Below are 24,850 nucleotides of genomic sequence, written 5' to 3'. Positions count from 1 at the left end.
TAGTAATAATCCTATGAACACTGGGGAGAAAAAATTCATTTTCATGAGAGACCACTAAATATTTGGTAAAAACATCTTGTAGATGGAATGAATACCTGAAATTAAATGTAAAAACAAAATATTTGCCATTTGGTGAAAATGAGCATTGCTGAGAAGCAGTTAACATAGCTGTAAAGCCTCAAAATTATGTTACACAGTAGTCTGCGATTTATACTAAGTTCTTCATCCAGCAGTTTACTGACTATTTCAAAAATCCAGAAGCAAAAATCTGATTAAGGGTAAAAATGAACCCAAACATACCTTTGCGGCAGCATCTTCAGCTTCCCGTTTATGTTTGCTGATGTTGTGGTCGAGTTCCTTAATTTTAAGCTGAGAATCATTGTTTTGTTCCTTATGCTTTGCCACTTCTGCATATTTAGTTTTAATTACATTGTCTTGGGCAGTTATCACTTCTTTTTGCTTTGTCATCTCTTCTTGAGCTTTATGTAATGACTCCTGAACAAATCATTAGAAGACAACATATAGCAAGGTAATGAGATATTTTTCATTTACTAAAACATCTAACAGACTTTTGGGCAAGATGGCAATGTGATTACAGGCAGATGGTCACCTAACCCTTTATATTTTATATCCCCATTAAAATGACTAATGAATTTATACATGAGAAAACCTGGATTACCACTAGAAAAAGGATGGGATATAGTGTTCATGTTGGGAGCAGCAAAGTTTTTGCTGAATACAATGTAGTTGGGATTAACTGGAGCGAGGAGTGACCTGTGAGGCCTCTCAGAAAAGTGGCATTTCCAGTAGTTAACACTACTGAATAGATAATCTGACAGACCCTCAAATGACATTTATCAGGAGGGGCAAAAAACATAGGTAAAATACAGTAGGCTGAGATTTTCCCTTCTGTAGATATTAGCCATGTAGACTTTACCACGGACAACAGAAGGTCTAGCAACAGGGGTCAACACAGAGAAATGGAAGGAAAAGAAAAACTTTTTGAAAAAAGATCTGTGGCACAAAGAAAAACTTGTTGTTCTGACTTCCTATCCCTCTCTCCCAAGGTTAAAGCTACTCAACCTCCAAAGTGGTCATTACAACTGGAATTTGTCTACCACTAATGCCACTCCCCCCAAAACAAAAACCCTTTGCTTCATCCTAGATCTTGAAAGAACTCACACAAATGCCTAAAAACAAACAAAAACTAGTTCAACTTGTATTTAGATGGCAGAAAACAAAGAAGCTAAAAGGCTCTGAGAAAGAATAGTTCTCCATAAGTGATTAAAAACACCAGTAAAAATTTAGGAATTTTTTTTTTGGCATAGTCATTAGGAAACAAGATAATTTTAAGCAATATAGAGTACCTGACATTATGGTTAGGTTACTGAATGTGCCCAAAGTACTATAATTTCCTTAAGATGTTTAATTTGTGTCATTAGAGGGCTTTTGCAGAAGGAGGATAAATCGCAGCATTCATCTAAAAGACCTAAAGATATTTTAGTTTTTTAAAATGTTAGAAAAACAAGACAGTGAAAAATATTCTGGTGACATAAACCAAAGGAAAATAGACACAGGTTTATTAACACTGTATCTGAAAAAAGCATGTTTATGAGGATTCTCTCATACTTAGATGTTAAAGGTAGCATTGCAGGTGCGACTGTTTTCATCTTTTTAAAAATCTTTTTTATAATGGTAGGAAAAAACAGGAAATCTGTCACTTAAGATGGAGCAGCAACAAAATTTTAGTTTTATTTGAAGCTAATTAGTAGGCAGTTTCTTTTCTTAGCTCCCTAGGAGTGTCCTTACCAACTCTTATCAGCAAAAGGAAACAATTTGGAATGTAGAGTCTGAAAAAACAAGCTTTAAAAACTAAGTAATGCATTTCAGTTTTCCATAAAGAGAAATGGTTACCCTCTCCATAGAAATAGGTACATGTTCTGATTTTATTTAGATCAAGGAAAAAGTGGCTTATTTCCATACTTCTCTTTAGAAACACAAGATCTAGTTTTTAAAAATTTTACACTATGATGTTCATGAAAGACAGTAGAAAATATGGAATTGAAAAATATACAAAATTAAAAAGACAACAAATCAGAAGGAAACAAAATATTTCTAAAACTAAAATTTATTTTGGAAGCAAAACAGGAACTAAACTGTAGAATACTTAGCAAAACAAAGCTAAGAATCATCACTATCTTACCTTAAAAAAATAGTTTAAAAACTTCTGCTATTGATTGATAAACGTGTCAAGAAAAGAAAACTTGAATTTAACCAAATATAAAGAAGGAATTTAACCACAAATAGAATCAAGAGGAAAGACCTACTTTCTAAAACACCAGATACTAGTAGCTACAATGATTAAAACAATCATTTCAAGGGGAAAACATAATAGAAAATGTAGAAGTAGATGACAAAAAGCGAGGCAAAAACACTTTACTACAATGTAGGAAATGAATGGAATGCCTCTGTTGAAGCTATACACATTTTGTTAACATGAAAATCAATGACATATACTACTTATATATACTAATAGCAACAGGACAGAAAACTTAAAAAATGAAGTTATACCACAAAATGAAAGTATGTACATTGTACATGTTTACTATAATTAATAATACTGTATTGTATATTTAAAAGTTGGTAAGAGTAATCTTACAAGTTTTCCTCACAAGAAAAAAATTTTAAATATGTATGGCGATAGACGTTAACTAGACTTACTGTGGTGATCAGTTCACAATAAATACAAATATCAAATCATTACGTTATACACCTGAAATTAACATGTGTCAATTATACCTTAATTTAAAAGGAGCAGAAATAACATGAAGCAAAAGAGAATTTCAAGTCAAAATCCCAAAAAGGGACAAGCAGTATTAAATATTAATGAGGGACAATCTCAACAGACATAATCTAACATTAATTTGCAGATAACAGGATGTCTTTATAACATCTGAAACCCCTTTGGTCCCAAATTCACCCTTCATTGCCCTGCTTCTGATATTGCAACATTTCTACCTTGCCAGATACAACATTAAGCCTCATCAGTAAAGGATGCTATAGGGACAGTGCAGAAGGGGCTTTACTCCCTGGTTGTGGTGTGCTTTTCTCAAGGGCAAGCTTGTCATGTGCAAGGGTTAGCAGCTTGCATGGCTTCCCATGACATACCAGTGAAGGGACTTCCAGGCATGTTCACAGGCTGGGCACCTCTCCATGGCCCACCAGCATCCAAGAAAGCTATTTCCCAGCAAGTGCTGCCTGTGTGGCACTATACTATGGATGGCTCCCCCTGGCACTCCAAACTTTGACACCAGTGGGCCACAGCTTTGTCTCCTCCAACTAGATCCAGTTCTCAGATCTGCAGGTGGAATGGGGCTCTCTTCCAGATGTTCCTTCCATGGGTGCATAGGTCATGGCTATTCCCTGAATCTGCTATTCCTACATTTTTAGAGTTCTCTTTACCCCTTAGTGATCAATCTCAAACTCCTATTATGTTAATAAGTTTTTATTTAACACTTACTTGTACAAATTACTGGACAGTTTTTATGTCTGAAAGACTTAAAATAATATAATTAATATTTCAGAACTCCTTCTGGATCAGTAGTCATCATTTTTATTTCTCATCATGAAAAGAGTGAAGAGACTGAGACTTCTAAAGTCAAACATCTTCAAGCCAACATTTTGGCTTGAATTGCAAGATTAACATTTGCAATTTCTCCACTATAGTAAGTAAATCTTACCTTACTTTTAGCCACCTCAGCTGCCATTACTTCAATCTGACCCTCATAGGATCTGATAGCTTCATTTACAGCTTCAAGCTGTTGTTCACAGGATGCATGTTCTCTCTTGAGCTCTTCTAGCTCCAGAGTGATAGCTTCAACCTCCTATAAAAAATAGTATCTGGGTGCTCAACAGGTTATTAACTACTAAAATATAAATATTTATGTATCAATAAAATTAGTAAGAATCCCATGAAAGTAAGACCCACAGCTTAGTTATTCAACTACCCAAAACACGTCAGCTACCTCTCCAGAAGGGAGGGAAAAGGAAATTATTTTCCGATACTTAAAAAATGACAAAAGTATGTGCAATATTTATGGGATCAAAGTACTTTGCATAACTTATTCTTTGGTTCCTATAGAGAAAAACAATTCTATACAACAGATAAACTAACTAAGCAGAGGTAAAGCCTTTTCTAAATATAATTATTCAATGTCAAAAAATTAGTTTTCCAGTTTTCTTCTTTCCTATTTTAGCCTTTAGTTCATTAGAAAATACTTTGAACAGCTATTTAATGACAGAATCATAAGATGGGTTAAAGAAAACAACTATGAAGAGTTGATCTAAGTAGAGTTAAGTGAAATTGTATAGAAGAGTGATTCGGAGCATAGCCATTGGACAGAAAAAGCCTAGGTTCAATATCTAGCTTTGGTACTATCCAAAAGATATAATCAGATATCACTAGTTTATAACTGAATAGCACTTCATAAAATAACATGCTTTGCCCTACATCGTTCTTTCATAGTATACATTCACATCGATAATCACCAAATACATGTCAACACTGAATCTCTGATATGACATAGTTCTACCACATTAAGTTTGGGTCCACTCTAGAATGAAGCATTTACCAAAAGGCAACTTTGCTCCTTCTCTAAAATTAGCAAGCCAATGCAACTCACACAATTATTTGACACTCAATTGCATGGCTGTATTTTAATTTGATTTATAAGATGTGAAACTTATTTCCTAAAAAAGCATATCCCACTTTTAGATTTTGTGATGAATACTGATGAATGAGGCCAACCAATGATACTTTACCATCTTCAGCTCTATGTTGATGTTAAAAGAAAGGTTATTACCTGTTGTTTTTCTTTCATTTTCTTGCTGGAAGCATCTGCTTTTGTTTTGGCACAATCAAGCTTTTTCTGAGCATCCTTTAGTTCTTTCTCTCTTTCAGCTTCTGCGTTTTTCATTTTATTCTCCAATACTTCATATTTTTCTTCTGCTTTTTTTTGAATTTCTTTGGTGTTTTTTAAGGTCTCCTCACTTTCCTCTGTATCAATAAAGTAGTAGACAAATATAGCTAATGAGGTCCTCCAACTATTAACAGTTATAATGCTTACAAATTAAATTTTTAATGAAAGAAATGGTCTGCAAAATTAGAGGCTAGAGTTAAAACAATTAACTGTTCTAACCTTATTTTAGAAATAGTATGTTGAAAAACGTCCTGTATAAGAGCTACACTTGAATTATCTGAAGATCTGTGATGAAATTACTTCTAATCATTTAAAATTGAATAATATAAACTTTACCTACAACTTACCTACTTTAAACAAGGTTTTGAAACAACTTATTAAAAAAGATCACAGACTATCTTTTTATTATACGAGTATACCAGAACTGAGAGAACTATGTTATTTTTTTACTTGATTTTAGTTGCTAGAAAGCTTATTAATTTCATAAACAAGCTTACTTTGTGCTCTTTGCTTACTTATTTTTATTCAAGGAACCTCTTATTAAAGAAGAGAAATATTGTGAGAACATGTCTAGAATGAAGCATAGTAAAACTATCTAAATTTGTGAAGAAAAAAATAAAAAGGTATGATGGAATGAACATGTAACTGACATGCATTGTGTTAGAACCTAGGTACAAAATAACCTTGGATGCCATGACTGCATAATTTTTTATACTATTATTCACTGCATAATATTATTGCCAGAAATCAGAGAAATAAATACCTTGAAACTAATGAAAAATCTCAAACAATCTAAATTTATATCTCGAGGTACTAGAAAAAAGAACAAAGTCCAAAGTTAGTAGAAAGAAGGAAATAACAAAGATCAGAGTAGAAATAAATTAGAATAAAGACAAAAGAAAATATCAAGGAAACTAAGAGCTGGTTCTTTGAAAAGATAAAATTGACATTCTTTTAGTTAGACTCACCAAAAAACCAAAAACAATCCAAGACTCAAATATAAAGGAAAGAGAAGTTACAAAGGATACCAAAGAAATAGGAAAGATCATAGGGACTATGAATTGTTTACATAGAGACTGTAAACAATTAGACACCAACAAATTGGACAATCTGTAAGAAATGGGCAAATTCTTAGAAACATACAGCCTACCAAGACTAAATCAAGAAGCAACAGAAAACCTGAATAGACCAATTACTAGTAAGAAGATGGAATCAGTTATTAAAAACCTCTCACAAATCAAAAAGTCCAGGATCAGAGGGCTTCATTGATGAATTCTAACAAACATTCAAAGTAAGATTAATACCAATTAGAAGAGATGGAAACTGTTCCAAATTTATTTTATGAGGCCAGCATTACCCTGATACCAAAACCAGACAAGGATGCCACAAGAAAATTACAGGCCAATATCCTTGATGAACACAGATGCAAAAATCCTCAATAAAGTATTAGCAAACTGAATTTAACAGTACAGTAAAAACATTATACACCACGATCAAGTAGCATTTATTTATTCCAAGTATGCAAGGAGGGTTCAATATCTGCAAATAAATGTGATATACCACATTAACAAAACGAAGGCTAAATTTCACATTTCACTAGGTGCACAAAAAGCATTAGACAAAGTTCAACATACATTAATGATAAAACTCTCAAAGTGGGTATAGAAGGAACGTACCACAACATAATAAAGGCCATATATGACAAGCTCATAGCTAACATCATACTTAACAGTGAAAAAGCTGAAAGCTTTTCCTCTAAGATCAGGTACAGGGCAAGGGTGCCCACTCTCGCCACTTTTATTCGACACAGTATTGGAAGTCAGCCAGAGCAATTAAGCAAGAAAAATAAAATGCATTCAAATTAGAAAAGAAGTAAAATTGTCTCTATTTGCAGATGACTTAATATTATATATAGAAAACCCTGAAGACTCCACCAAAAATTGTTAGAGCTAATAAATAAGTTCGGTAAAGTTGCAGAATACAAAATAAACGCTAAAATCTCATTTCTACACACTAATAACAAACTATAAAAGAGAAATTAAGAGAATAATCTCATTTATGAATGCATCAAATAGAATACAATACCTAGGACTAAATTTAACGAGAGAGCGGAAAGACTTGTACAATGAAAATATGACATCGATAAAAGAAACTGAAGAGGACAGAAATAAATGGAAAGATATTCCATGCTCATGGACTGGAAGAATTGATATTGTTAAAATGTCTATATTACTCAAAGCAACTGACAGATTCAATGCAACCTCTATCAAAATTGCAATGGCATTTTTTATAGAACTGGAACAAATAATTCTAAACACTACAAAACTATAATGATTAAAACAGTACGTATGGTATTAGCATAAAAACAGATATATAGATCAATGGAACAGGACAGAGAAGTTAGAAATTAACCCATACAAAAATGGTCAATTAATTTATGAGAAAAGAGCCAAGAATATACTATAGAGAATGGATGATCTCTTTAAAATATGGTGCTGGGAAAATGGACTGCTGCATGTAAAAGAATAAAACTGGACCACTATTTTACAAAATATACAAAAATTAACTCAAAATGGGTTAAAGACTTGAACTTAAGATCTGAAACCATAAAACTCCTAGAAGAAAACATAAGTTGTTAAGTTCCTTGACATCTGTCTTGGTGATTATTTTTTGGATTTGACACCAAAAACATATGCAAGAAAAGAAAAATCAAGAAATGGAACTATGAAATAAAAAATTTCTGCAGCAAAGGAAACCATTAACAAAATGAAAAAACCTACTGAATGAGAGAAAATATTTGCAAAACATATATCTGGTAGGGGTTTAACATCTAAAATATATAAAGAACTCATTCAACTCAAAAGAAAAAAAAACAAAACAATCCAATTTAAAAAATAGGCAGAGGATCGGAATAGACATTTTTCCATAGAAGGTACAGATGGCCAACAGGTATATGCAAAGATAGTCAACATCACCAATCATCAGGGAAATTGAAATCAAACCACAATGAGATATCATCTCACACCTGTCAGAATGGCTGTCGTGAGAAAGGCAAGAAATAAGAAGTGTTGGCAACGATGTGGCACTGTTGCTGGCAATGTAAACTGGTGTAGCCACTATGGGAAACAGTATGGAGGATCCTCAAAAAAATTAAAAATAGCACTACTATGTGATCCAACAATTCCACTTCTGGGTAATTAACTGAAAAAAAAAACAAAACAGTAACTCAAAAGATATATGTAACCCCCACCAAAAAATTGCATTATTTATAATAGCCAAGATATTTGGAAACAACCTAAGTGTCCACCAATGCATGAATGAATAAAGAAAATGTTAAGACAGACAGACACACACACACGGATATTATTCAGCCATAAAAAAGAAGGAAATCTTGATATTTGTAACATGGATGAAACTTGTGGGCATCAGCTAAGTGAATAAGTCAGAAAGACAAATACCATATGTTCTCACTTATGTGGAATCTTAACAACAAAAAGTCCAAGCTCATAGACACACAGAACAGATGGTGGTTATAAGAGGCAGGGGATGGGGGCAGAGGGGTGTACAAGATGAGTGAAATTTTAATTGTATAAGAGGGAAAAAAGGAATAAAGATGCAAGTGAGGAAACAGGTGTGTGGATTTTGTCCTAAGGAGTGAGAAAAATTAAAACTACCATGTATAAAAAATTCTAATTGAAATGCTAAGATAGATTCTTAAAATTAAGGAAAGATATCTATAAATTGAATTACATTAAACATAAAAAAACTTCTATATAAAAATACTATAAACTGAATATAAAGACAAGCACGTAAGAATAGTAAAAATGCAGATGACTTCCAAGAAATAATATGAGAATAGAAAGAAACTGAGCAACCCAGCAGAAAAATGGAAGAAAAATAGTCACAAAATAGGAACCTAGAGATCCAAGGAACAAACAAAAGAGATCTCAAACTTCACCAGCAATCAGGGAAAAGCAAATTAAAATGCTAATGAACTACTTGTTCACAACAATCCAACTGGAGAATTTTTAAAATCTGGAAAGGAATGGATTTAGAGAAATGAGAATCTTCATACGACACTGGTGGAACTGTACACTGCCACAGATGGGAACTTTGGCAATGTAATAATATGTACTAATTAAGTATTAAAGGTAATTCAAATAAACATATAATAAATATCTAAATACCTAAAGTAAGGTTATCAGAAACAAATTAAGTACAGGACGTTTTTATCTTACCAATGGTTTTTTTAAGAGCATCTAATTCTTCTTGTTGCTTGTGATATGAGCTTTGCTGGAGCTTGGTTTGTAATAAATCTGCCTCCTCAGTTTTCATCTCCCACTGCTGTTTCAGCCGGCGATACCTTAGAAAAAGAGAAGTTTATAACAAATGTGCACAATTTTTCTGATGTTTGAGACAGACATTGAAACTACAAACTTTTACCTTAAAAAGGAAAAAAAACTCATGACAGTGGTTACCAGAATAGTTTTGATGACTCTCACATTTCTGAAGCATCAATTAAATTCAAGTCTGATTTGGTCACTGAGAGTAAATAACTAAATGACCAAGACTGATAATAACTATTTACAGAAATACTCTTAATTTTAGAAAACACTAAAAATCATATCTGAATAGGGTTCCTTAAAAATAACCCCTCCTACTGATCCTTACCCAAAAGAAAAACTTCGCAATAGCTCCCCAGCAGAAAAACAGATTAACAATATAAAGCGACTGCACAAAATTTCAAAAATTTGGTTATCAATCTCCATTTTCAAATGTTACAAAAAATAGTGTTCCCTACATTTTCTAATGAGACCAATAGTTTAAAAGGACACAGTACTGAACAAACATTTGCAAAGCATTTTTCTTACAAGCCCTGTAATTCTACCTCAGTTCTAGCTGCTTATTTCTTTGGAAGGTATTTAGCTAGTTTAGCTGCTGTGAAATTTCAAGTTATATAAACTCAAAAGGTAGGTTGTCACTAAGATTCATGAGATTTGAGGAAAAGTATAAAACAAATACTCCCTTGAGTATCTTGCCTGAGACTGCTTGACAGCAATTAAAACTGTAATTTTAACTTAAAGTCATTTTCAATTCATTAAAAAAATTTAGAGTGTAGAAATTTGGGAGGAAAAAAGCTATGTTCTTAATGTGGTCTATGGAAGAATGGCTTTTGTTGACCCTTCCACATCTTTCAAAATCTATTTCCTTTCATTCATGTCAGTGCCACAATTAGTCCACTATACAATTCTGCAAAATAAGTGACCCAAAACTGCTGAACAAAGTCAACAGTTCTAAGCCAAATGTGACCACAAACTCATTGCCTTGCCAGATCTTCCACATATCTCAGAGAAATTCTGTTGCATTTTTCTCAAAGAACCAATTCATTCACTTTATGGTTAATTTATGCTACTGAAGGTAAAATGCAGGCTTCACACGTGTATAATGTTTGAAAGTGGGCATTTTGATACAATTTATATCTTGGCATGACCACATTAACTGATTATGACAATTTCTTCCATACATAGTGTCCTAAAAAAGTCTTAGTACTATTCTAAGCTTTGATAATTTCTGAGAGGAATGATAAAAATTTACAAAATAATAATAATTTCAAAGTTTATTTAGTTTTTTTAAAAACCTTTCTTTGGTATTGTGAATTCTGAATAAAATATTTAATTTTATCTGTTACCATTTGCCAGCTGCAGATGGACTGGAAAAAATTACAATTAAACTTTCAAATAATGTATTTTATAAGTTTGAGCATTTAAACTCCTGAAGCTTTTAAAGCAAGTAAGGACTCTTCTCCAGGAATTTACTCGCATCATTCAGGTATTCAACAGCCATCTTCTTAGTGAGGCTTTCCCTGGCCATCGAATCTGAAATTTCAATATCTCTTTGCCCTGGATAGTTCATATCTCCTTTCCTGTTTTAATGTTTTCTTCTTAGAACTTAGCATTAGCTAACATATGTCTTACCAATTTAACTTCCTTTATTGTGTTTCCCCAACTATATATATGAAAACAAGATGAAGAAAGAGATTTATCTGTTTCATTCATTACTGTATTCCCAGCTCCTAGAAGAGTATTTGACATATGGGGGTGGGGCACTCAATAGTGAATAATGTTAAGCAACAAAAAGAGGTTACATTAAACAGCATGATCCCAATTTTGAAAATATAAAAGCATGCATATACCTGTATCATACACACACAGAAGTAATGTTTAAAGGTACATATACATACCTATATCTACACCCACACAGAAGAAAACACTGTAAGGAAAGACTTTAATTTTAACAGTGACTTTCTGACATGAACTTGTTCACTTCCTCCACTGGTGACCTAATGATCTTCAATATCTATAGAACAGCCATAATGCTGCTAAAGTAGAAACCTGATCATTGCTATACTGTATCATATCATTTCAAATCAAGGACTCAATTATTCTCTGGTATCAACCTCCAGAGTATCTATCGGTTTCCCCACCAATCCCAGCACAAGTCATCCCAACAAGGGGAATAGCTGGCTAATTTTTTTCCTTCCTTTTGTTTAATTAGCTTTCTCCAGTTTCTTATAACAAAGACATTATTTTTATCAGAAAAAAATGAATAAATAACTGGTAAACAAGTTATCAACTCACAATTTATTCAACTAAAACTAAGGATATTATGAAAAAAGTCAGAAGTTGTATTTTTTTAAATAAATTTTCTTTCATTTTCTACCACGCAAATCTTAAAAAATACAGCTTAATCCAACATAAGCCTTACTTTTCAGCAGTGTTTTTAAGACCTGCTAATTCCTCTTCTAGAGCCTGTAGCTCATTCTCCTTGATTCTTAGCTCATCTTGAACATCTTTGAGTTCTTGAAACTTGGTTAAAATGGAAGCCGCCTGGGATCGAGCACCTGATAGAAGCAAATTGAAACAGGCCTTGGACATTAAGTGAACAATAAAAAGTTTCCTAAGAGAATTATACTTGGAATGATTCAATACCAAATCTTTTATAGTGAGTTTATGAAGCTATGGAATTCATTTCATAATTTGAATCTTAGGACACGCATGTATGATTAGAAATGTTTCTAAGTTGATGTAGTGGAATATTTATTCAAAATAATCACTGGCCCTGCCTGCTGGGCCGTCTCCCTCAGGCCCATTTTCCTCCCCACTAACATCAGCCTTAGTCATATAATTTGCTCTGGTCAATGAAATGGGAAATGTGCCTCTTCTGAAAGTAAACTTTGAGGCAGCACATAATTCACCCTCACCTGCCACTGTTACCCATTTCTCCTTCAGCCTGGATCCCAGAATGAGATTTGCATGGAATAGCGACAACTGACCTGTAGTTAAGGTAGTATATTTATGGAATAAACTTGTTATAAGCCACTGAGATTTCGGAGCTGTTTGTTATCACTTCATAACCTTGTCTGAGCTCTAATATGGAAGAGTAAATTGGTTTCAATTTATAAGCAATTATGATTTTATCTGGCATAACAGGATGAGGTGGTATATTGGCAAGAAAACTCTAGGTTTGATGGGAGAATACGAAGGTCAATTAGCTGTGCTTTATGAACACATTGTTAATATATGAGGTTACATATTTGCCATCTCTTAAATAGGAACTTCAAGAACATGCAAATCAATGAAATCTAAAGTTTCTTTTGTTTTTGATATTTAAAAATATTTGGTCTATCTTCCAATTGCAGATAACAGTCATCTTATTGTGTGCTGGGGAACTTTATACTTGATCATGGAATTCATTTTGTTGACTATTGTCTTCTTGGCCTAAAAAGAAATTAAGCCACTTGATATCCTAAGAGGCATTAATACAGCCTCTGGGTTTGATTAAAAGCACAAACTCTGAAATTAGACTACCTGACTTCAAATTCTGAGTTTTGACACTTGCCAGCAAGTTATTAAACCACTCTGCACCTTAATTTCTACAAGTGTATATTGGAGATGATAGTAATATGCCTACTTCATATTTGCTGTAAGGTAATGCGACTAGTGCAACTGAGGAATTATTTTTAATTTTAATTGTTTTAATTAAGTGTAAAGAGCCACGTGTGGCTAATGGCTACTGTTTTAGACAGCACAATCTTCCAACACTGCCTGGTACACAGTTTGTTATTATATGATTGCTAGACATCTAGAAACTCTGTGGCAAATATTAGAAGAAGAATATGATCGCCAAGAATTCCTTTCTTAAGGCATTAAAGCACCATCTCAGGGGCAGATTTAACCTTTTGTTTTATTTTTGATAGGAACAGGGACATGTACACAAATTAGAGGTTAACATGTTTCATGAAGGAAAAATGGGTAATTAGGCTAAAAATGTACAGAGTACATTTCTCAGTGACTAGAATATCCTGAAAGGGCAAAAAGCAAGAGAAAAAGGAATAGAGTTACTTGAAGTGAATAACAAAAGCTATGGACTGATTACTAGACTAAGAGCTCCTTGAGGAATGACACTGTAAAATCTCTCAATATTACTAAGTATCTATCATATGGTATTCAGAAGAAAACCCAATCTCTAGATCAGGAATAAAACTCTTAAACCATTCCAATGCTACTATTTCCTGTCAAAAACCACTCATCTTATTCACCATACAGAAATATGAGGACAACATAATATAAAACCTACCTCCACTCAATGTCCCATGAGGATCAAATATATCACCTCCTAGAGTTACAGTTCTAGTCATTATCCTTTTATCAAAGGCCACTTTTTTTGCATTATCCATATTGTCACAAACAAATGTTGTTCCAAAGACAAATTCCATTGCTTTCTGAAGTTCTGGTTTGTATTCAACCAAGGAAAGAGCCACATGAACATTGTTAGGGCCGACCTGTGGGAAAATAAGATATGTCATAGTACATACTCCTCTTCTTCCAAAAATCAGTTTATAAAATATAAGAACTGCTATAATAGAAATTTAGGTAATACTTACCTAGCACTACGATTCCTTTTTGAACTTTCTAAAATGCTATGGACAACTCAAGAATTTTAGAAAAAAAAAATTCAAGTTTAAATGCTAGAAGATCTATTGCTAAGTAAAATATTTAGCTAAAGTACCAAGCACTATGAGAGTTTCTATTAAGCAGGAGTCATTACCAAATTTCCAAATCCAAAATGGACTATTTGGATATACTTTCTTAATTAAAGTATAGCAATTGCTGGATCAACATTATTACATAAAATGTTCTGTTTCAATTATTAGTAATTTGTTCTACATCGAATACTTTTTCATTCAAATTAAACATGCTAGGGCAGCCTCCTGCCAGTCACAGAAATAAAAACACAATAATCAAGAGTAAAAAAATAATTACAAATTCCTCAGTCTTTTCTTTTGATCCAACTGTCTCTTCTCAGCATTTGTTTATAGTGTCCACCTCTCCCTATCTTTTTAGTACTAAGCATCCTTTATAAAGCTCAGCAGCAGCAGAAGTCAAAACAAAAGCAGCTCTATGGAACATATGTTCAGCACTGTCCCCTGACACAGCAGCTACAATTAAATGAGCTGGACTCAGGGATCTGGGTGAAAGTATTTTTAATGTTACTTGAAATCCTAATTTACTTCTAACAATAGGACTGAAATAACTTCCAAAGCCTTCAAAGTAAAGTAAGTACTAACCAAAAATACCAACTTTCAATTACTGTGCACTCAGCTTCCACGTGACAGTATACAAATCACCACAACTATATTCCGAAATAATTTTCTTTGAAAGCTTCTCAATTTCAGCAAGTAAACTGAATATCTACTTAGTATCTTAATTACAAACACATTGCTAGGTTTCCTGGAACTGTCTTTTTAACTCATGCACTTGAAATGCCTGCTCAATAACAAATTGGTATTGCTGCTGAATATTATGTTGGCTTCATGTTTTTACTCAATATTATACAACCATAACAGCCTTTTAAATGAATTTCCTTGTACTCATCATTTTTTTTTTTTTAATAGTAGCCATATCACTTTAGAACCACCTTAGCAGCAGACTGAGGATATATCAGTCACCTGCTTTGTATGTCCATAGGGTGGAAGGCAATCTAGAAGAACTTTAATAGAGAGGCATTTCTACAGATGTGCTGGATGCCTTCCACAACGGTTCTTGCTTTGGGGCAGTTTAAGTGTGCCTGGTATGAAAAAAACTGAAGAATTATGGTATTTATAAACTATAATTCTAAGTATTCAGAAATCAGAAATTTAATACTGTCAAGAGCTGCTTAATGACATCAATTATATTCTAAGAAATGTATCATTAGGTGATTTTGTTGTTATATGAACATCATAGGGTGTACTTACACAAATGTAGATGGTAGATAGCCTACTATATACCTAGGCTGTATGGTATAGCCTATTAATCTGTAGGGGAGATAAAAATAATTTTCCTTAACATGTATACCTCCTGCACATGTGGGAGATACCCAGGAAAACTGAGTAATTCCTCAAAACTGCTGAAGCCATCGCCTTAAATACCATCTTTAGTGAAAGACAAAAGAAAATGTTGGGGAAGGGGAATGCCAGTTATGAGAGGTTACCAGAAACACAATAAACAAGAGTAATAAGGTTGCTATGCAAATTTAAGTCCTTATCTTCTGCACAGATATGAGTTTCTAGAAATAAGGTCAAATCCCTCTTCCATGAAGACATCCTGACAAATGGAGATTTACCTTACAACTGTAAATGTCTTTTACAAAGGGTAACATCCACTTGGTTTGCAGAGCTTCTCAGGTCTGCAGTTTCTTAAAATTAACCAGCCTAAAATAATTCTTATGCCAAACAGACATATTTTGGGGTCACAAATTGTTTCCCTACCACTTCTAGGTCACAAACCTGTACTGCATGTTACTGTATGACATACTATAGGAAACTGTAACATGAGGTAATTATTTGTATGTAAGTATTGCGCTATGACATTACTAAGGCTAGGACTTCACTAGGCTATAAGAATTTTTCAGCTCCATTATAATAAAGGAACAAGGCTTTATATATGGTCCTTTATTAAATGAAATGTCTTTATGGGGTGAGTGATTGTATTTATTACTACCGGATAGCCATGTGACTTGACTTAATTAAAGAGATTCTAACACAGCTCTGAAATATCGAAGGCAGTTTTAGCCTTCCAACATTTCTATTCTATTTCCATCTAATTTCATAAACACCAACCTTATTTTTTTATCTTAAATTTTTAAAGCACAATAACAATAAAATTTTATGGTTTGCATATGATTATGTCCCCTCAAATTAATGTCCTCTAATTAAAAAAAAAGGTAAGATGCAACTAAAACATATAAACAAGACTTACAAGGTTCTGAGCAATCCTCAGTGTTTCTGGAGCAATACGTGAGGCTGAAATTTTATTGAGTGGAATTATAGTGTATCGACGCTTCAATTCTCCCTTTTCTAGTAGCTTTTTTCCAGTAACCTAAAACATTGTGCATTTGAAATAAAAAAAATACATACATATTATTGATGACAGAAATATTTGAATTGAGAGAGTATGCACATTTAGAAATCCATAAAAAAATGTTTAGTGCCTCCTCTCTTGAACAATCAAAAGTTGAAGATTGATAATATGCATTCTTAATTTCTGAGTAAGCATGAGACTTCTTCTGGAGTACAGCTAATCAAATATAATATAATCAATAATATAGCAAAAAAGTCATTAACTGAATAGTTTTACCTTTTAAGGATAAGTAACCTTAGGAAAAGCTTAAAACATTGAGAAAGTACCCAGTTCTTCTAGCAGCACATGACTTTCCAGCTGGACAGCAATTATAAATTTACTTTATTAAAATCAACTTACCTCTGTGTCTACTACAACATTGTAGAGTCGTTCTCCAGCCACCAATTCTAAAGCTGTGGTTGCAGAAGTATCTTTCACACTAATCAGAGAAGCTACAAGTCCTTTCACACAATTTCTATTCCAGTTCTTCTCTGGATCCCTAAAATGGAAAAGTTGACAAAAGTTAATTTTAGATAAGAAAATAGAAAAAGTTGGATGTATGTTACTACTCAAGTGCTCTGACAACACATTCTATTGAAAGCAGAAGAATCATAGTTTTGACAAAACAAAAATTTTAAAATGCCCCAGATGACTAGTCAGCTATTGTTTGTAAATCAATCAACATATCTTTCAGTATATTATTGTCAATGTAACAAAAAGAACTTTGACTTTCTACTCTTTGTAATACATGTATTTCCTTAAGTAGTCAATGAAAAAACCCATGTAGTAAAACACTATAAAATGTTAATGTAGATATTTAACATTAATGATAGAGTAACTTTTAAAAACTGTGGACTGAGATTAAATTCCCCTCATTTTGGTCTTAATTTAAGATTAGGGGCATTAGCAGCCATTAAGTTTCATAAGAGTTTCCTCTACCCACATTTGAAACATTTCGATAAACATTTAAGGAAAAAATAGTATTTAAGGTAAAGCAGTTTACAATAATTTTCATATAAAAATCTTAATATCCATGAAATTTTCAGATTGCCTTCCAGATTATATTAAATATATCTTGGTTATTACTATGTTAAAATTCAAGATTTAAATCTCTTACCTGTAGGCAAATTGAAGGTTGGGAAATCTGGCCAAGAGAGCTTCATATGTTTCTTTCAATCTACTGATATCTCGAGATAGCTGCCTTCGCTTTTCCAGAAGGCTTTCCTCCTTGTTTTCTGAATAGTAAATCAAGAAACCAAGTTTTAGAAATTGAAACCAAGTTGAAACCAAGTTTTAGAAATTGAAATGTTCTATTGTTTTAAGGAAAATATTAGTAACCTCTATTTCCAAAGCATTTCTGGAAGCAAAATATAAATTTCTGATAAGTATTAAATAAAAAGCATGCTTAACATTCAAATTCCTATCAAGTAAGTGTCAAGAAGACATTATTTCTGACAAATACAATTTTCATTTCAAGAAATCACACATGAATTGAATGCCTACTAATGTAAAAATATACATATAACATTTCTGAGTTTTCAAGTAGCACTTCAGAGTGTCTGAAGCAGGAAATTCTCAGTAGTGAGTTTTCAAAAATTCAAAGTGATGTTTTATTATTTTTACAAAATATTTCTTATACTAATGCCCATTAACAGGGTAAAAATTATTCTTATTTGCTATTTCCTTTATTTAAATTAGTCTCTACCAACAATCGCTACCTCCTAATGATTTAATATCATGTCCTCAAAGGCAAACCTTCATAATTTAGCTTTTTCATTTCCGCTTCAAGTTTTTCTTTAAGCTTCTTCACGGCCTCTAAAGCTTCTTGATCCTTCCTGTAGCCACTATCCATCTTCTTAACTTCAGCTTGTTTAGTCTTTAATTCTTGTTGGGCATGCTTCAACTTCATCTGAGCCTGTAATAGAAAAAAGAAATAGACTATATGAGGCAGACAGTGCAAGTGATTAAATGGCTACAGATTCAGATTGGTTTAAGAGACACCAGCCCTGAAAATGTAACGGTTTGGTCACTTGGATTAATATTTCAAAAGAACAATCATTTTCCAGTATTTTCTCCTCAAAAAACTACTCAGAGTATCAACTAATATATGCCTAACATGTTTGGATAATTTGCAACAGAAGTCTATATTTTTAATATTTATAAAATATGACATTAGCTCAAAAACTGTATCAAAGAATAATTGTCATTAGCTCATTAAATTAAAAACTATTAAAAACTAGAAATCCCAACTCTAGTTCTCTTTCTTTCCACTTAGACAACACTCACAAATAAATACAAATACAATCAAACAGTGGAGAAACTGTATTGAGCAATGAGAAATAACATTATATAGAAAAAGGAAGACAAATTGACAGAGAAATTTAAATGCTAGGAGTCTGATATTTAAATGCTATCTAATTGAGTACTGTTCCTTAAAACCATAAGCTAGTATTCTAAGATCTACATGGCTGTATCTTCCAACACTGAATAATAGTGGACTTTTCTCAATATAACATCAGGTTACAGAAAAACTGAGATAACTTAAAAGTTTTTTTGCTAGTGATTTTTTACAAGTTTTTGTGACCACCATCTTTGAATGAAAAAGTTGCAAATACGTAATGAAAACGTTGGCTGGAATTATTAATACACAAACACACATCTGTATATATTTTTAAAAACGAGTCCTCCATTAAAACAATGTGTGTGTATATTTTTCTTTCTGCCATCAAAACTCTTGCATTCACAGGACTTTAAGTTGAACAACTATCTAAACCATTATAATAGATTGACAAGCTTTTGAAGATTATGAAATCAGGGTTAAGGAAACCAAAGACTGGAATGGAGGGGGTACATGGGAGAAATGAAGAGGACTTTTGTTTTCCTGTTAAAGCTTAGGACTTGAACTTTATAATGTCAATAAAAACAGCAAAAAAAAAAAAAAGGCAATCACATACTGCTTAATGTCTGTATTTACCTGTTTGGCTTCTGTCTGAGCTTTACTTATGTCATTTTTACAGGCCATCATTTGACCAGCAAGAGTTGCTTCTGCTCCATCTTCATTACTGGACAGGCCAGCAGAGACAGCATTGAAGTGCTGCTGTGCAGTGGCTAAAGCTTCAGCATCTTTATTATTTGCTTCTTGAAGGGTGTTCAGCCCATCTGTTATCTTTTTAACCTCTTTTTCCTTTGCTGCTAAAGTTTTAGTATCCTTTAGGTAGTAAGAGATTGAGATTGAAAAGTATTATATTGTAGGAAAAACGTCCATTTTCTTATACACATACATACATATGTCTTATACACATATATACGTATGTCATCAAATTTGATAGCAATTTGAAGTGGGCATGGTAATAAAAATAACCATTATAACTTTAAATATTTTATTCCGATTTTGAAATTAGCTCTGTTTTTAGGATAAATTGTGCCTCCTATCCTACCAGAAATGCTTTCATTTTATTTATAGTCGAATCTGGGAGATAATGAACTAAAACATCATTGCAAATGTAAACAAAGCACTTGAAGAAACCGAAAATCAATTTCTAAATCTAAAAATTTGAAATAATAGCTATCCTACAACAAACTTAAAAGTAGAGGTTTTAGGATTAGGAGCATGTAGATGAAAATATTTTTATAAACTATTAAGGGCTATAAAATTTAAGTAAATAATTGTAGAGACAGCATTACTTAACATCTTTTAAGTTACATTAACCAGATATCTAGCACTATGCAAGGTACCAGCACGTACGCACGCGCACGCCCACACACACACAATCTAGCTATTTTGTTTACATGAGCATGAACAAATATTGGCCCACTTGGTAATTCACAATTCATTAAATATTTATTAGATGCTTACTGTGTACCAGGGGTTGTTCTGCATATTAAGGACACAGGCTCCTCAGGGAGCCTACACTTTAGGGTGGAAAACATATTAAGCAAATAAAGCAAGGTACAGGGATGGAAAATGATGGGGACTACTACTTTAAAAAAGAATGATGAGAGAAGGTCCTTTTGTGATAACATTTTGAGCAGAAAACTAAATGAAATAAAAGGACCATGCTAATACCAGGGGGACAGTATACTTGGCTCTAAGGAATATGCTTAGGTGTTTGAAGAACAGTGGATAGAGCAGTGGCAAGAAGGAGCCAGGAATCACATCATGTAGGGTCATGTAAGCCATGGTAAAGACTTTGGATTTAATTCTACATGTGACTTTGAAACCATTGAAAAATTTTAAGCACAAGAGTGATGTGATCCAATTGATATTTTTGCTTTTATGAACAGACCATACAGCATCAAGAGTAAAAGCAGGGTAACCAAAAAAGACACTTTTGCAGTATCCTTCATGAGAGGTGATGGTTTGTACCGGGTTAACTGTGATGGAAGTGATGAAAGGTGGCTATATTCTAGATATTTTAAAGTCAACAAATTTGCTGATGGAGTTAGATACGGAATTTGAGAGAAAAAGGGAAATCCAGGATTCTAGGACTTCTGGACAGAACATAGTTTAACACTGGTACCCTTTACTGATAAGAGACAAATTTAGTAATTTAGTAGCAGGTTTGGGCAGGTGGGGAAAATTTAAGAGATCTACTTTGGATATGTTAAGTTTTAGACTTTGTTAGTCATCCATGAAAAAATGTCGAGTAGCTAGATAAATGAGTCTAGAATTGAGAGGCTAATTATAGATTTGAAAGGTGTCAACACACAGATGGTATTTAAATCTGGAAAGGATCACCTAAGATGAAATGAGTGTATATAGAAGACGTCTGAGCACTAGCCTGGGTGTGTGCCTACATTTGTATTTTGATTTTTATTTCTAACTGGGATTCAATATTTCAACTGTCTAATCAACATCTCTATTTAGATGTCTAACAGGCACCTCAAGCCCATTAAGTTCATGGTGTACTTCTTCCTATTCTCCACTCAGCTTATGGTAATCATTTCTTCAACTGTCAAAGACAAAAATCTGGAGTTTTCCTTCAGTCTCTTCTTTTATAGTTGACCAATCTCCCAGGTCTATCTTGTTGGACTTTTGAAATATACATAAAATCCCACAACTTTTCTCAATATATCCACTTCTACTCATTTATCCAAGGGTTATCACCTGGACAAGCTTCTTCCTTCTTTTTACTCAAAACAAGAATAGGAGTCTTCTTGTCAAGATGATAGAGAGGTTAACACTGTGTTTACCTCCTCCTACGACCACATCAAAATTACAACTAAATTATAGAATGACCATCATTGAGAACTACCTGAAGACTGGCTGAATAGAAGTCTTATAACTAACATAAAGAAGCAGCCACACTGAGACTGGTAGGAGGGGCAGCGACACAGAACAGGCAGGTCCCACACCCAAGGTGTGGTGATTAAGAACAGAGAAGGATTTCTAGTTGTGCAGGTCCTCCCTGAGAAGCAAGGGGTCCAAGCCCCACAAGCACGCTCCCCAGCCCAGGGTTCCAGTGCCATAAAAAAAGAGTTCCCAGAACATCTGGATGTTAAAATCAGCATGGACTTCATCCTAGTGAGATAGAGGGGGTGCTGAAGACCTAGGTGCTGCAGGTCTTAAAGCAGTCGCTCACCAATTCACTAGCTCTGGGCTCCAGCGCAGAGGCAGCAGCTTGAAAATCACCAGGGACATATAAGGAGGAACTAAATTGACTAGCTTCAGGGCAAGGCTGGAAGGGCACGCGTCTGGACAGTTCTCTCTGACATGGAAGTGCTGGCAGGCGATACTGTTCCTTTGTTGAGCCCTCCCCCAACCCAGTTGGTCCAGTGTAGGTGGGCACCAAATCCAAGTTCTACATTTGCCCCACCCAACTCGCCCACTCAGCAGAACCCCTTCCAGCAGCTCCTCACACAAGCAGCCTGCCTTGACTTGTGCTGCAGTTTTCTAAAATCTCTCAAAGATCCACAAATCCCAAACAACCCTCAGTGTGCCCTGTACTTCTTGCTTAGCTACCCCAAACCTGCAGGCAGAAGCAGCAACTGGTCTCAACTCGCATTGTAAATCCTATCAGGTAGCCCCAAGCCTGACATAAGCAGTCGCCAGTCTTGGCTTGGCATGTAGCCTCAACTAAACAGCCACAAACCCTGCACATCATGGTGCCCACCAAAAGGTACCAAACCAGACACTAGTGGAGGCCAGCCAGTATACAGAACAGTCTCTCCTAAATGCCTCCAAACCCAGTACAAGGTGCAACCAACAGCAGATCACTTTGTAGCTCCTACCAAATGGCCCAAGATAGGCACAAGCAGTGGATGACCTTGACCAGCATCAGAGCCCCTTCCAAAGAGGCTCCAGAACCAGCACACCTAGGGCCGGCTTCAGACCATACCAGAGCACCATCCAACCAACTCCACAAATGACATACCTGAAGGATGCACTTGGCTGGCATTAGAGCCCCACTTAATTAACTTCCGCTCTGTGGAGTCAGCCCCTGCAGAACAGCTCTTCCCGAGGTCATGGCCAGTCCTCACTTTCAGCCTGAGGGTCAATCCCAACTGACGTGCCAACAGCAATCAAGGCTCAACTACAACAGGAGGGCACAACAATCCATACAAGGGACATCCCTGGAACACACAGCTCAGGTGACCAGACAGACTGTGCCACTGGGTCCTACAGGACAGCCACTACAGAAAAGGACTTTGCCAACACCAGGAAACAAAGCAGATCTACCTAATGTACAGAAACAAACACAGGGAGGCGGTCACAATGAGGATATAAAGAAACGTCCCAAATAAAAGAACAGGACAAAACTCTAAAATACAAACAAAATTGAGACAAGCAATCTACCAGATTGAGTTCAAAACACTGGTTATAAGGATGGTCAATGAACTTATGGGAAGAATAAATAAATTCAGTGACAATTTCGACAAAGAGATACGAAACATAAAGAATCAGTTAGAAATGAAGAATATAATAATTTAATTGAAGAATACATCAGAGGGATCAACAGCTGATCAGATGAAGCAGAGGAATGAAATCAGCAATCTGGAATACAAGGTAGTGGAAAACACCCAACTGGAACAGTGAAAAGAAAAAAAAGTATTTTAAAAAATAAGGATGGTTTAAGGGGCCTCTGCGTTAGCATCCATATACAGGGGGACCAGGAGAAGAGATAGAGCAAGGGATTCAAAAACTATCTGAAGAAATAATAACAAAAATTCCTAACCTGGTGAAGGAAAATAGACATACAAATCCAGGAAGTGCTGAGAGTCCCCCAAAAGATGAACCCCCAGAGGCCCACACCAAGACACATTACGAGTAAAATGCCAAAAGTTAAAGAACCTACAAGGGAGCTTCCATAAGACTGTGAACTCATTTCTCAACAGAAAGTTTGCAGGCCAAAAGGAACTGGCAGGAAATATTCAAAGTGATGAAAAGCAAGGACCTACAACCAAGATTATTCTAATCAGCAAGGCTATCATTTAGAATCGAAGAATAGAAAATGAGCTTCCCAACAAGGAAAAGATAAAAGAGTTCATCACCACCAAACCAATATTATAAGAAATGTTAAAAGGACTTCTTTAGGAAGAAAAATAAAAGATAAGAAATATGAATAATACAATGGCAATAACTACATATCTATCAACAATTACTTTAAATGTAAATGGACTAAATGCTCAATCAAAAGGCATAAGGTAGCTGAATGGATTTTAAAAAAAAAGACCCATTTATACGCTGCCCACAAGAGACCCATTTCGGATCGAAAGACACATACAGACTAAAAGGGATGGAAAAAGATTTCATGTGAATAGAAATTAAAAAAATGATTGGGATAGCAATACTGATATCAGACAAAACAGGATTTAAAACAAAGGCTGTTACAAGAGACAAAGGGGCATTTCATGATGATAAAGGAATCAATCCAACAAGAGGACATAACTCTATGCACTCAACAGAGGAGCACCTAAATATATAAAGCAAATATTGATGGACGTAAAGGAAGAGTTTGGCAGTAATATGGTAATAGAAGAGGGCTTTTAACACCCCACTGATATCAATGGATAGATCATCTAGGTAGAAAATCAACAAGGAAACAGTGGCCTTAAATGATGCATCAGACCAGATGTGTTTAGTTGATTATTTTTGGAGCATTTCACCCAAGGGTAGCAGACAATACATTCTAATCAAGTGAACATCGAACCTTTTTTAGGATAAACCACGTTAGGCCATAAAACAAGTCTCGATAAATTTAAGAAGACTGAAGCCTTATCGAGCATCTTCTCAGATCATAATAGTATGAAACTAGAAATCAATTATAAGAAAAAAACGGAAAAACACATGAAGGCTAAATCACATGCTATGAAATAAACAGGTTAATAATGAGATCAAATAAGAAATCAAAAGATACCTTGAGACAAACGAAAATAAAAACACAACAACCCAAAATCTATGGGACACAGTGAAAGTGGTCCTAAGAGGGA

At 34.3% G+C, this 24,850-nt stretch overlaps 1 protein-coding gene across 2 annotated transcripts in view; it reads right to left on the bottom strand.

The window, feature by feature from the left end:
• Positions 1-24,850, bottom strand: part of SMC2 (structural maintenance of chromosomes 2) — a 51,430-nt gene that overhangs the window by 13,832 nt on the left and 12,748 nt on the right. For both annotated transcript variants that reach the window (XM_025041282.1, XM_025041286.1), the window contains 11 exons: positions 19,395-19,628; positions 18,176-18,335; positions 17,538-17,655; positions 16,781-16,919; positions 16,280-16,399; positions 13,617-13,821; positions 11,745-11,880; positions 9,218-9,342; positions 4,863-5,056; positions 3,741-3,884; positions 301-495 (listed from right to left, as the gene is read on the bottom strand). In XM_025041282.1, coding sequence (XP_024897050.1) covers positions 301-495; positions 3,741-3,884; positions 4,863-5,056; positions 9,218-9,342; positions 11,745-11,880; positions 13,617-13,821; positions 16,280-16,399; positions 16,781-16,919; positions 17,538-17,655; positions 18,176-18,335; positions 19,395-19,628 — 1,770 coding nt within the window. The remainder of the gene's footprint in view (positions 1-300; positions 496-3,740; positions 3,885-4,862; positions 5,057-9,217; positions 9,343-11,744; positions 11,881-13,616; positions 13,822-16,279; positions 16,400-16,780; positions 16,920-17,537; positions 17,656-18,175; positions 18,336-19,394; positions 19,629-24,850) is intronic.

The sequence above is a fragment of the Pteropus alecto genome, unplaced genomic scaffold, assembly GCF_000325575.1.
Source record: "Pteropus alecto unplaced genomic scaffold, ASM32557v1 scaffold111, whole genome shotgun sequence".
NCBI lineage: Eukaryota > Metazoa > Chordata > Mammalia > Chiroptera > Pteropodidae > Pteropus > Pteropus alecto.
This window is presented reverse-complemented; position numbering and strand designations above follow the sequence as displayed.